The 13,451-nt window shown below is 38.8% G+C and overlaps 2 protein-coding genes and 1 long non-coding RNA gene across 4 annotated transcripts in view; 1 reads left to right on the top strand and 2 right to left on the bottom strand.

Annotated features, from left to right (window-relative positions):
• Positions 1 to 400: 400 nt before the first annotated feature.
• On the bottom strand, positions 401 to 4,049 carry LOC146381205 (uncharacterized). The gene is made up of 2 exons (XR_014801014.1): positions 3,854 to 4,049; positions 401 to 1,850 (listed from the first exon to the last, which is right to left on the bottom strand). It is a non-coding gene; the product is annotated as an uncharacterized LOC146381205 (long non-coding RNA).
• Positions 4,050 to 4,281: 232 nt separating this feature from the next.
• Positions 4,282 to 5,887, top strand: armc7 (armadillo repeat containing 7). Its single transcript, XM_084937120.1, has 3 exons — positions 4,282 to 4,452; positions 5,201 to 5,344; positions 5,427 to 5,887. The coding sequence occupies exons 1-3, from the start codon at positions 4,365 to 4,367 to the stop codon at positions 5,768 to 5,770; spliced, it is 576 nt and encodes a 191-aa protein (XP_084793246.1). The 5' UTR covers positions 4,282 to 4,364; the 3' UTR covers positions 5,771 to 5,887.
• Positions 5,888 to 6,727: 840 nt separating this feature from the next.
• acsf2 (acyl-CoA synthetase family member 2) overlaps positions 6,728 to 13,451 on the bottom strand; it is a 47,850-nt gene continuing 41,126 nt past the window's right edge. For both annotated transcript variants that reach the window (XM_084937116.1, XM_084937115.1), the window contains exons 11-16: positions 12,622 to 12,729; positions 12,147 to 12,298; positions 11,146 to 11,287; positions 9,787 to 9,897; positions 9,633 to 9,701; positions 6,728 to 7,866 (exon numbers count right to left, since the gene is read on the bottom strand). In XM_084937116.1, the coding sequence (XP_084793242.1) occupies positions 7,816 to 7,866; positions 9,633 to 9,701; positions 9,787 to 9,897; positions 11,146 to 11,287; positions 12,147 to 12,298; positions 12,622 to 12,729 (633 nt within the window). In that variant the 3' untranslated portion in view covers positions 6,728 to 7,815. The remainder of the gene's footprint in view (positions 7,867 to 9,632; positions 9,702 to 9,786; positions 9,898 to 11,145; positions 11,288 to 12,146; positions 12,299 to 12,621; positions 12,730 to 13,451) is intronic.

Below are 13,451 nucleotides of genomic sequence, written 5' to 3'. Positions count from 1 at the left end.
GAAATTCAGAACACTGATCACTATCATCACAGTGAGTATTAGACTTGTATGCAGTAGAGGTGGGCGGATCGATCCAAATATCGATAGTATCGATACCAACACTAAAACCAAGTTTCAAAACACATGAAAAGCTGAAAGGTGGTTTTTGTTGTGTTAACTAACACACAGTGACATAGTGATGATTGAAATGTGTTCAGAATTTGAAACTTGAGAATTCATCTCATCAGTCATGGCACGCTACTCTCCCCCAGTTAGCTGCCTGAATAACTTAAAATTATTGGTATTGATATTGGCAATACTGGCCCTGTATTTGCTTGGTATTGGATCGATACCAAAATTTGTAGTGTGGCACAGCACTGTGAATGAGGGAAAGTGTGTTCAAATAGCATCAATTAACACACAAATTTAGGTTTTTTATTTCTATATGATAATTATTCATAATTAAACAATAAGAACAAGTAGTCTGATGTCCTGTAATCATTATGAAGCTATAATTTGAAATACAATAACACATTAAGTTTTTGTACAAAGTACCGACATCGGATCAGTAACGTCCATACCACCCTGAATTTGACTTGGTGTCTGATCAGAAAGGAAATCAGTGATATTGCACATTACAATCTCAGATGCCCCCTGCTGGTCAAGGGATTTCTGCACAGGCAGACCCATCCATGTTTTGTATTTACAGTCTATGGTTATACTGCATCTGTTATTTTCTATTGTTAACTATCATAATTGCTGATGTACACAAGCGAAAGATACCCTGCTGGATCCCGGGAGGAGACACAAATCCCTTGGCGGGTTGCGTCTGGCATAAAAAAATCTGCCAAATCAAATATGCGGCGCTACCAGCTGTGTTGATCCCTTGTGAATAACGGAAAAACTGAAAGTAGCTTTCTTTATTTTAGAGTGGAGAAAAGCAGACAAGCACATTTTCTCATGTACTGAACTTAAGCACAAATTTCTGAAACCTTTACTTGGAAATTTAAAATTTTGTACTTCTTTACGGTAGAATGCTGGACTAGCTCTAAATGGCCTTTTCTCTCTATCTACAATGTTTAGTTATTAGTTACAGATTACAGATCTTATATTTGAGTGAATAATTATTTCATGTCACACTGATAGTGAATTTATTTTGACAGATCAGCATCAGTTATTACTTTCTAGCATCCATCAGACTGAATACATCCCAACACTAAGGAGTCTGATTTTCCTGCTTCATTGAGCAAAAACTGAAGGCAGAGCTGATGTTTGTTGTACGGCATTAGCGTCTGTGCTTTGATTTTTAATCCTGATTAAAATAAACTCACACCAATAAAATAAACATGAAAACCTCTGTGGCGTGCATTTTAAATAAATGATCTTTAACAATGTATATCACAAATAATTTATAGTTAAAGAGATTTTCATTCATACAGTCCATTAGGTTGCAGTCAACTCTGCCCCCTACTGGAAAAACACATAAGTACAAGAAAGATGCTGTTTAAGCTCCTTTACTGGGCGTCTTGGACAGTGTTGTGTCCAGCCCAGATGTCTATACAAATCTGTGAGGGTTACTTCAATAAATCCATTACTGTAAGCAGGCCTCAGTAAAAATATTCAGCAAAGCCATCTTTGCATATGTGGACATGTGCAGCGTCCACCTGTGGAGACCTGCTCTCTATTACAGTCTGCTGCAGAGGCACTGAGGTTCAGGCTGCTGCCCCCTTCAGCCGCTCCCTCCTTGCTGCTTCTTCTCGGTCAGATCATCGATCTGCTTCTGCCGCCTCTCCAGGACCTCCAACCTCTTGGCATCGTTGCGCGCTCGCTCCTGAGCCCTGAGTTCAACGACGTCCTCGAAAAACCTGTGTCTGCGCAACAGAGGAAGTACCGAATGAAAAGAAATGACAAGTGAGAATTAATTAGAGAACCAGAAAAGATTAATGGTAAGATTACAACCTTTCTTCTAATGTGACGTAGGTGGTTCAGTGTGAAAAAACAGATTTTGATTTTACTTTCACGGAAAAATATTAAACTATAGCTTTACCAAAGAAAATGTTTTGCATATTCACTTTCTCTCAGTTTAGTTTCAATTAGTCTCCAGAGTGTGTTTGGAAACATACTCTGTTTCCATTTTTCTAACAATAAAAAAAAAAAAAAACAAGCAGTTGAATTTTGACCAAAGAATCACCGGAATCATCAGGATTCCGGTGATTTCAATAGTTTCAGGAGTTTCAATAATGAGGTTATTTCAGGGCTCCTTCAAAGCTTTTAGGGATGTCAATTAAAAAGACACAACCAGCTGTGCCAAAATGTCCAGTCCGTACAACACAGCACTGAACAGTAAAGATTTCTCTTTGGACTTTTGGTCAGACAAAACACAGCTGTTCAATTTGCAGAGCTTCTCTAGTGTACTGTAAAATCTCTGGTGCACTAACAGCACAAACGAGTTAGTGGAACTAAAAGTTAATGAAAAAACCTTTGAAATTAATTATATTGATAGGGCTTTTCTAGAGGTCTTAAAAACAACATCTGCAAATTCAATACCTTTAACATGATTTAAATATGATTAAAGGCATTTTAGATACCGCCAGGCAGGAGGTTAGAGCCCATCTCAGCTGTTACAGAGCAGGTTATCAGTCTGCTGCAGGCCCAACACAGATTAAACCTGGCTTACAGACAGGCTTACCAGAAATCATGCACAAAGAGCAATACAAAAACAACAAGGAGAATAAATCTGCATACAAAATACACCAAATATACAAAATCATAAGGAAATATATCGCATAAACTGATTTTATAACGCTCCTGCACAGGGGACAGAGCAGCTCCAGGTCCTGTTACACCTTACTCGTGGCGATGTCGGCATTTCTTACAATAATTTTACTTAATGAGACCTCGTAATAACCTTGAAGCAAATCTTCATAGCTAGGAAACGGGAACTAGAAATTTATTTGTCAGTCAGGGAGCCCATGGACATCACCACATACTGAGTTTCCTCGCTGGCAAATGCTCCGCCAGACTCTCTGAAATGTATTCTTTTCCTTTTTTCCCCTTGGGAATGTGTCTTTTTTTTTTTTTTTTTTTTAGATTTTGGTATTTATTATCTTGGAACTTTGCTCATTTTTTCTTGGAAACATAATGATCTAAATTTAAATTTATCCTTTGCTAATTTCTTTGAAATATGTTCATTTTCTTCTTTAAAATGTCCTATTTTTTTCTAATAAGCTTACCTTTTTTGATTATGTAATTTAATACGTCTGAACTTTGCTCATTGCTACCTCAGAAATTTGACATTCATTTAATAAAGTATGTATGTATGTATGTATGTATGTATGTATGTATGTATGTATGTATGTATGTATATATAGCATGTTACTGCCTTATAAATTTGCTCCTTTTTTCAAATAAGTTTGCCCTTGTTTCTCATTATTGTTCCATTATTTCTGGTAATTTTTTTCTGATACGTTTGCCATTTTAAAACAATAAACTAGCCATTTATTTTTCATTTTTTCTCCTAACTTTGAACACTTTCTCCATGTAAATTTGCCCATTTCTTTCATCAAAAATTTGCTTTTTTTTAGTAAATTATCCATTTTTCTCGTAAGTCCGCCGAATTTCTAAAATTCTGAACTTTTTCTCTTTAACTTCCAAAAGACTGCAGAATGGGCCTAATACGCAGTCGTACTGCTTCCCCTGTAGTACCTTTTAACAGCGAAGTCGTGCTGCTTTTATAATCTTCACTTCTGATCGGCTCTTTCGGAGCTGCATGTTTATTAATAAGGTGTGCAGTAAACACTTGCATGTGCAAATGTCACGCACAACATGCCTGTTACGTACAGGTGGCTGAGCTGTAAACACGCTTTAACGTTACCTGTTAATGAAAGCAGCAGCGAGTCCAACGATGATCGTCCCGAACAGGATCGGTTTGGCGAGCCGTTTCCCGGCTGACAGTTTGTGCTGCTTCATTTTCGTGGCTTTATTTTGAACTTTAAACACTGACCTTCCCCTACAGTTGGCTGAGGTGCTGTACACACCCCCTTCGTGTCCCACAGTTATTAGGAACTTCCGGTACCACGTGACACTAGCTTCCGCTTGACAGTATTTCTATTTTGTGTCATGTTGTGTGAGGGAGTATTAGGGCCACATTAACAAAAAACTATGATAGAAGACCTTTAACTGCGTATGAAAAATGTAAATTAGATTTGATTCTGTGTAAGCGCGGCTTGACCGTATGCTATCAGATCGAAACTGATTTTAAAACAAAAATCGATTAAACGGAACCTTTGTCTCATCCACGCAGCTACACGGAGGCATTTCATGGTCAGACCGAGCCGGGAACGAACTGAAAAGAATAAAGCGGAGAGCGGAGCTGGTGGTGGATCATGTGGAGAAGCGGCTCGTCCGGAGGCTCTGACCGCTTTGAGTATTTACAAACGCTGGTCACCGAGTTTCAGGACACCGACAGCGACGGTGGGAGCAGCTGTGTTTGGATTCAACTTTAAACTCACTACTCTGCTTTCTTCTGTAATCTTTTTTCCAATCTTACCTTTTCGTCTTTCTGCTCCAACTCAAGATCCACAAGACAATAATATGAATCATAAAACAAAGTAAATAGAACAAAAACATAAACAATAGGTGCCTACAGAAAGCCTAGGTGCTCCTCTTTGGAGACGTACGTCATCAAATAATTATTCAAAATTTGAAATTATTAAATACACATTTATTAAATTGAAATAATTAGCTTTATTTAAAATATATGTCAGTTGTTATTATTTCATAGTTCTGGGCTTCAACACGTCATGAATTTATTTCTACTGTCAATCTCACCTGTCAAAGTCAGGGGGCGGGGCTAATGCTGATCTGGTCAGTATCTTTACCTTTTCGGGAGTCGATTCTTTCGGTGGGTGTTTCTCAATAGCAAGTACGCTAAGGAGTCCAGCCGTTTAGCTTCAGAAAATGAATTATTAATTCAACGAGTGTAGCACATTAGCAGTGCGCAGGCAATCCGGGCATGGACTGCAGCGTTATCTGGGATCAATCGTCTTAACTTGCTGTGCAGGGTAACCAATCAGATTTTAAGGTCTGTTGACCAGCCACAAATAATTTGAAATGAATATTTGAATGAATTAATTAGACTTTTAACTAAATATTTGCCTATTTAATTTTGGCACTCCATAGTTCTCATTTTATGTGATTACAATCTTTTTTTCCTCCTCAGAGGCAAAGGAACAAGTTCTGGCTAATTTGGCCAATTTTGCATACGATCCAAAGAACGTGGAGTATCTGAGGGAGCTGCAGGTGACTGACCTCTTCTTGGACATGCTGACTGAGGAGAATGAGAACTTTGTGGAGTTTGGGATGGGTGGGTGTCACAGTGACATCTCCTTCATTGTCTGCAGCAACTATCAAGCCTTTATCTCTGATTTTGTCTCTCGTGATCTCAGGGGGGCTCTGTAACCTCAGCATGGACCCTGAGTGCAGAGATGTCGTCCTGCAGAGCGACGGCATCCGCTTAGTCACAAACTGCTTGTCGAGCCAGAGGGAAGAGACTGTCCTGTCAGCCATCACTACCCTCAGGAACCTCCTAACACCCACGTCACGCTCTCAGATCACCGAACCAGCCATCCTGCAGTGCATGCTGCGCTTCTCCCTCTCCGAGAGCCCGCGTCTGCGCAACCTGGCTACCGTGTTTCTGCAGGACTCCTGCAGCAAGGAGCAGGTGGCGCAGGCGCAGCAGCAGATGGAGGGGCAGCAGACGGCAGTCGGCATCCCGCTGCCCAAAGACTAAAGACACAGCACAGACCTTTATTTTTTTATAAGTTTGCTCTCTCTGTGATTCACTCTCTGTGAGAGCGTCACAGATGTTTCACCCACTGGAGCCAAAATTTGAAATGTTGTTCAAAAATCAAAAACATATTGGACATCCGGTGGTAAGAGGTAATGGATTCACTTGACAAAAATTATGCTGCTTTTTTGGAATTAATAAAGTAATTCTCTCATTAACTGTGAGTAAACCTTTCATTATGAAAAGTTTACTCCCAGTTTGAGTTATTTAAGGCATCAACAAGATACCTTAAATTGCTTCTAAATCTGTCATCTACTTGAAATAACAAGGGAGGAGGATTAAATTGGCTTCTCAGTCTAAAATTGCCTGACTTTGTATAATAATGGCTTGCATTTTTCTAATCTTAACAGTCATTGACTGGAAGAGATAAGTCACCAGATCAGCTTTCTGGATTTAGTGCATAAATGTGCACCACATGCGATATGTTCTCTGAGCCAACACAACCTTCCCCACTAAAATATTTTTCAGGTTTGAAACAACCACGTAGACATGGCCTGAAGGTTGCATGTGGTTTGCAAATTTTTCCTCTTTAAATATCACATTATGTGTAGAGGGAAAAAAAATCCAAGCATGGTTTTGTGTACGTATTTATACATCAGGCCCCAGATGTTGAACCTGCTCCGACTCCTCCAGAGGTTCTGGATGTGGTTGAGGTTCAGAGATCGGTGCAGTTCTTCCACACCAAAGTGGGGACAAGCATTTCTTTATTGAGGCGTTGTCATTTTGAAGCAGGAAAAAGACAAACCTAACTCAATGCCACAAGAACGCAAGTGATGTTTTTCCTCATCCAAAATAAATTTGCTCAACAAATTTTTGGCCTTTTTGTGTGCTTTTTCCTGCCACATGAGGGAGTCCAAGATACTTTTGTATGCATTGCTCCACCAATGCATTCACCTCTTGGGAGAACAGTTTGGTTATTAGTATCACCTGTAATAACCTCCCAGTCAAAGGAATGCATGGTGACAATTTGAAAACAAAAGTCTCGAGTCTAAAAGGAGAACAAACTCACTCTTTGTCTCAAATCCCATTTTTCCTCCTTGAAATGTGCATTCCTTTGCCTTTCCCTGTTAAAACCACCTCCTGTACTTGGCGCATGGTAGGAATACCATGTCCTGAAACATTTAATCCAAACCCAAAATATGTTAAATAAAAAAAATGCTAAATAAACCTTGAGGTTCTCTCTTAAGAGCCAGGAGCACAGTTTGTTTTCATTTGGGCTCTTAAGGGCTATTTCTGGGCCGAGTCCTTCAGGTCTAGACAGGAGATGACATCCGATCCAGCAGCCCAGCGTCAGGTGAACTGCACATGTAGCCTGGTCAGGAAATTCTTTACAGCTCTGAACAATGCTCACTCACTTTAAAGCTCATATTTTTTATAGTGGAACATGTGTGCATATTTCTGAATGGCAGGCTTAAGAGGCCTGCACCTGCCATTGAGGACACAAAAAAAAAAAAAAAAACCACACCTTCATTCTTCCCGTAACAAGAGGAATCTGCATGCCTGGTTTTAATAATTTGTAAAGAGGTTCATTTCAAGTTCATATAATGAAGATTTTTGTTTTTATAAATTTTTGCAAAATAAAAATTAGCATGTGCCTCAACAGCAAAAAAAAAAAAAAAAAAAAATCATTAAAAAACATTTTAAAAACATTACAACCTTTGTCCTGCCTATACAGACAAAAGCACTTAAAAAGGGCCCTTACAAGTAAATAGTGTTTCTATGTGGGACTATTTTCTGCAGCAGGTACAGGATACTGTATTTGGGGTTTACATTGTCCCTGTAACCACTCGTTACAGGAAAATATACACAGCCACGTGGCATTTTAGCTGAATTTCCACAGAATGCTCAGGTTGTCTCTTCAGATGTTTTAATATCTTGAGGCGTTTTCTGTTGGCCAGTTCTGACAATCCCAATTTGTATCTTTGTTATCTGATATACGCACACGTATTAACTAAAATTCCCTCTGTACAGTTTGTAGCTTTTAATTTTCACTCCTTCAGTTGCTTCTCCACCTGTTCACTCAGTTTGTTCTTTTGGATCTGAAAGACAAAAAGAAGAATGACATGAATCAACAACAACTTTTTGCAGGAGCACTAAATGGACAAATCTGCAGTGTCAAAGTACATGAATATATTAAAAACCTATTAGTAAATGGGGTCGAGTGTTTTATTGTATGCTGGTGATTCCATTTAATTCGTAAGAAATCAGAACGCAAATTAAAATCTGTCACTAACTGGGGTCAATACAATAAATAATTATTTTAAATCAATCTAAGAGTCTTTCATAACAGCTTTGAGCGCTCAGATGTCAAATGCATCTCTGTGAAAATTGCCAAAACTACAAGTGAATCTAATTCGATTACTTCCTCTAATGACCACTTAAGGCTGCCTCCAAAAGTGAGTCAGTCCTCACAGACTTCCATGTTAAATTATACAATTTTACAGCATAAATAAACATGTTTACAAGCCTGGCCTGACCTCTATGGATAATTTCCCACCTCGTAACAACTCATCCAACAACTAGATAGTGACGTTTTTGGTACGTCAGCTTGGATTACAAGTGCCAGTTTTACTAAATTGGACAAAACAACATGTGAATGCAAATGGGTGTGGTTAGTTTTACAGGTAATTTACAGAAGTTGTGCAGTTTTCTAAAAATAAAAAAATAAGACATGCTCTTTCTCTGTGTTAAATGTTGGCAGAATTAGTGCTAAATAGCGTGTGGTAAACGTAAATCGGTGTGCACACTTGATTTAATTATCCCCCATATTTTATGCCTCAAGACAGGAACTCCCAGAAATACACATGCAAGGATCAGTCTCTTACATGCAACTTGTCACTCTGCTCTCTACGTAAATACCAACAGTATTTTTTTTCTTAAATGGCAAAAATCAGTTTAAACCGGCACAATGCATTAGCTACATCAGAGCAGAATATACAAACTACTGACGTAAAGATACCCTTGTGGTCAGATTTACCAAAGTTTGTGAACTCTTAGCATTTTCCTGTGGTTTGGCTTCTTTTCTTTTCACACAGAAATCTCCAAGCAAACCAAAAATGCACCAGTAACTTTCATATTTATCTGAGTGACGTTCATTTCTAGAGCTCAACTAAAATATTCCACGATAAATAAAATTTAAAATTAAACAAACGACAAGAGAAACACCATTCAATCAACGTCGCATTGATGTCGCATATTCTGTCCATCAGAGGGCATTCTGCAACTTCCCACATGTGTTTGAATGCCACAAACAATCACCCGCTGATCTGAGCAGACAAACGAGTAATGCTTGTTACAATAATAACATGAACGCAGAACATTTTTTGCATTTTTCTGAAAGTTTTATCATATCGTACTTGATCCGTTTAGAAGGAATCTCAAATCGAGGTTTTGGTTTTATCTGATCTGATGGTCCAGGTCGAGTACGGCCTGCCACCCCTCTGGGATTCATCTAACAGGCCATAGTGTGCGTGCAGACGAGCTAATAGCTTCCCGTCCCTCCTGTCTGAGAGCATTCAGGGCAGGCCTGTTCAAACACAGGGCCAAGTCTACAGTAAATGATATTAAATAGCATCCCACGAGAGAAACACAAGAACCAGAGGGGAGTTTGTGTTTTTATCCTGGATTTCTCCTTCCCCTAAATTATTGCAGATTGTTACAGCAGCTGCTAAATACAGATGTTTTTCACTCAGGATGAATGACATTTTATTAAACCTGCTGATTAATTTATGTCATTTGTAAGAATCCTGGAAGAAATTCCTGCTTTTTATGAGCTCAGTAGAGGAGCCAGGACTGAGGAAATTACCTTTCCAGTGATCGTGAGCGGATAGCTGGTTACAAAAAGTATGTGACGAGGAATCTTGAAGTGGGAGATCTGAAAGGAGCAAATGAACAGAGCTCATTATGGTGCAACACAATTCCAGCTCATTATGAAATATAAGACGGGAACTGTGCCCCACCTGTCCCTTGCAGTAAGCTTTGATTTCTTCTGCAGTGCAGTCTGCTCCATCCACCAGTTTGATGCAGGCACAGATCTCCTCACCCATACGCTCATCTTTAACTCCCACCACCTGAAAAACAGCAGGAAACGAGGAACATTTAGAATCACACAGCAAACAGTCAGCAGTACAAAATCTTAAATATCTGAACAGAACTTTTGAGGTTAAAATGCTGCACACGAAGATCGAAACTAAGACAAATACAGAGGATTAGACATCACATGAAGGGCCAAAAGATTAAGCCAAGTCAAGACACACTCTTTCAGGGGTTAACATAATAAAAAAAATAAACAAATATTTTAAATGTTAACATTTTCTTAAAATGTTCTTGGGCGTGTCCTAACTGAAAACCTGGCAAAGTCTGGAGGCCACTTTGCATGTTGTGAACCAACACATTCCACTGACTCTATGGTTTTCGTGTGACTTTAAACGTGTTCTTTATAACACTTTATTTTTATGTTGTTACAGCTGATGCATTTGTCATCTCTACACCGCCGCAGTGGGTTTTCAAGAATCAAAGTGTGACTGAAGTGCAAAAACTTTGGCTCAACTTAAAACTTGCATCAACTGTTTAGGAATTAAAGACACATTTTCAGGAGGCTCAAAAGTAATTGGACAAACTTCCACAGTTTTAAATCACTTATGAACCTCTAGACCAGACACTGAGTGTTACAGTGAACGGCTGCAAAACGCAAGTTGGACAGAAGCTTGTTATCATTTCTATTTATACTAAACGACACTGTAAATAAGTTTTCCCATTTCTCGTTTTTATATAAATCACATGTGTGCTCTCATTCTTGTTGGCTTTTAACTGAAACTGGAATGCAAAATTTCATCTCAACTCCCCACCAAATTAAAAAGGTGAAAGTGCATTCTTGACCGCTGGATTAAAGTCCACTGAGGTGGTGTACAGAGACTGAACTTGTGTCTTTCCAACAATTATGCACCTAACCACATCGATGGGGGGAGTGGTGTGTTGGAGGGGTCACCCTGCCTTTTGGACTTGTAAGTAATGCACAATAGGCGTTAAGAAAAGTTAAGCAATTCAGACTGTTGACACACAATATCAAGCCACACTCTTAACACAGTTTTAACAAGACTTGTTCTGAAGTGTGGAAGCAGCAATGTTCAGTAAAATTTAATTTCTGTTGTAGCAATCTTAGTGAACGCCAGTCTGATGTTAAAATAAAACTTACTCTGTGCGCTTCTGAAGTTCACCGACAGAATTTCTAGTAAATAATTGAGTACAGTTAGTCTCCCTTCTTGTTTTCCTATAACACCCTCTAGGTTTACTGCTCAGCCCTTGCTGTTTGAGCTCACCTGTGCCTCTTTAACTTTGGGGTGTCTGTGCAGAAACTGCTCGATCTCTGCCGGGTAAATGTTCTCTCCTCCCCTGATGATCATGTCTTTAATCCTGCCGTCTATCTTGCAGTAGCCGTATGTATCCATGCTGCCGATGTCACTGGCCAAGAGGACAAAGAAACAGTTAAATGCCCAAGAACAAGGATGGGAGAAAAATCAGCCTTTTAACAGAATCAGAAGTCATTTTTAAAGCCTATCTGCCTGAAAATGCAGACAATACTAACAGCTGTAAAGTAGTGATGATTAACTAAAGACTTCAATTAGATTTTATTTATATTTTTATTTCAAATTTGTCACAGAGAAACACTTCAAGGTGCTTTATATTATGAGGTCTACAATGATACAGAGAATACCCCAACAATCAGATTATGATCAAGCACTTTGTGACAATGGAAAGGGGAAAAAAAAAGGCTAAAACTTTAATATAAGAAATTGACGGACATATCCTGGTCAAAAACGACTGCAAGGTTCCTCACAGTGTTACTGGAGGCCGAGGTAATCCCATCCAGAGCAAGCATTTGGTTAGATACCGTATTCTAAGATTTTCAGGGCCGAGTACAGTAACTTCAGTTTTATCTGAATTTAGAAGCAGAAAGTTGGAGGCCATCCAGGTCTTTATATCTTTAAGACATTCCTGCAGTTTAACTAATTTGTGTGTGTTATCTGGCTTCATGGATAGATAGAGCTGGGTGTCATCAGCATAGCAGTGAAAATATAAGCTATGCCTTCTAATGATACTGGTGAGGGAAGCATGTGTAATAATGTACACAGAATTGGCCCTAGTACTGAACCCTGTGGAACTCCATAATTAACCTTAGTGTGTGAAGAGGACTCTCCATTTACATGAACAAACTGGAGTCTATCAGAAAGATATGATTCAAACCACCACAGTTCAGTACCTGTAACAGAATACTCTAATCGCTGTAATAAAATACTATGGTCAACGATATTAAACTTACCCAGTTTTGTACCATCGGTCTTTAGTGATGCACTCATCTGTTTTTGCTTTGTCGTTCCAGTATTCCAGCATCACACAGTATCCTCTGATCATAATCTCCCCTGAGGTACCCACAGGTACGACCATCCCGGTTGTAGGGTCCACTATTTTAGCCTGTGGAGCAGGTGACTCATGATTCAAACTTTTATTCACCAAACATTTTTTGGTGTATTGCACAGTTAAAGAAGTGAAGTTTTGATTCACTCAGTCTAGTACAAGCTTTCTTTGAAACCATTACTTTGTTTTTTTGCCCTATATTCCCCCAATTTTCACCCTCACCGATAACTGTTTGTCACATTAAAAGTTTTCTTCCCTGCTGATTTTTATTCAAGTGTTCAGCCCTCCCCAAATTGTTTTGTTTGGATGAGTTTTTGCACTCAAAATAAATCTTATTTTAATGCATTTCAGTATTTATATTGAGAAGCATGCCAAATTACCTCCAAGTGATCTGTAATGTAGCCAACAGTCTCAGTCTTTCTCTCCATGTTGTCCAGTGGGGAGGCGAGGAACGTCACGGGGCTATTCTCCGTGGTGCCATATCCAAGCTGTCAAACAAACAATGATATGAGCAGGTGGGACTGAAACACAGTGAAGTCCAAATAATACTTTAAAACAAACAAAAAAACCACAAACAAACACAAACCAAAACTCCCCACAATAAAAACCAACTTGTTCTGATGCATCCTGTAGATAAACAAAGAAAGTGCCAGTGTCAGACACTAGGGGGCGCCTCCAGAGGTCCTGTATCCAGCCATACCCCAGTGGCTCAGAGGGGTTTTTGGCAGCACACAGTGGACCAACACGGCTGATCTGACCAATCACATAATGCTATGATACTATGACGACACGCATGACTGCATCATAGTATCATACTGTATATGAATGAAACACACAAAAAGAGAACAGTTTGTAATGAATGTTAAGGAAAAATAAAACTAGACACCACCACAGTTAAACAATAAAGATATACAAACTAAAATAATAAAGCAAGTAAACTCACACTAATCTGAAAAGTTTAAGCCTTTTTCTCCTTTTATATAGCACTGAGAACTGCTTTATTTTAGAGGCAAAGTTGGAAATGGAAAATATCTGATGTTATTACTTAAAAATGAATTAATAAAAATAATTTAGCAGTAATAAATTCTTACCATAGTCAGTGTTTTATTTTCTATTGCATGTTACACAGCTAATGTACTTCATTATTCAACATTTCAAAATAAAATATCCATCATGGCAGAAAAATAAAGTTTTACAAAGTCAAACTAAT

The sequence above is a fragment of the Perissodus microlepis genome, chromosome 8 (genome assembly GCF_051167445.1).
Source record: "Perissodus microlepis isolate ML-2025 ecotype Zambia chromosome 8, ASM5116744v1, whole genome shotgun sequence".
Taxonomy (NCBI): domain Eukaryota; kingdom Metazoa; phylum Chordata; class Actinopteri; order Cichliformes; family Cichlidae; genus Perissodus; species Perissodus microlepis.
Note: the sequence above shows the minus strand (reverse complement) of the source record. Positions and strands in the feature narration are given on the sequence as shown.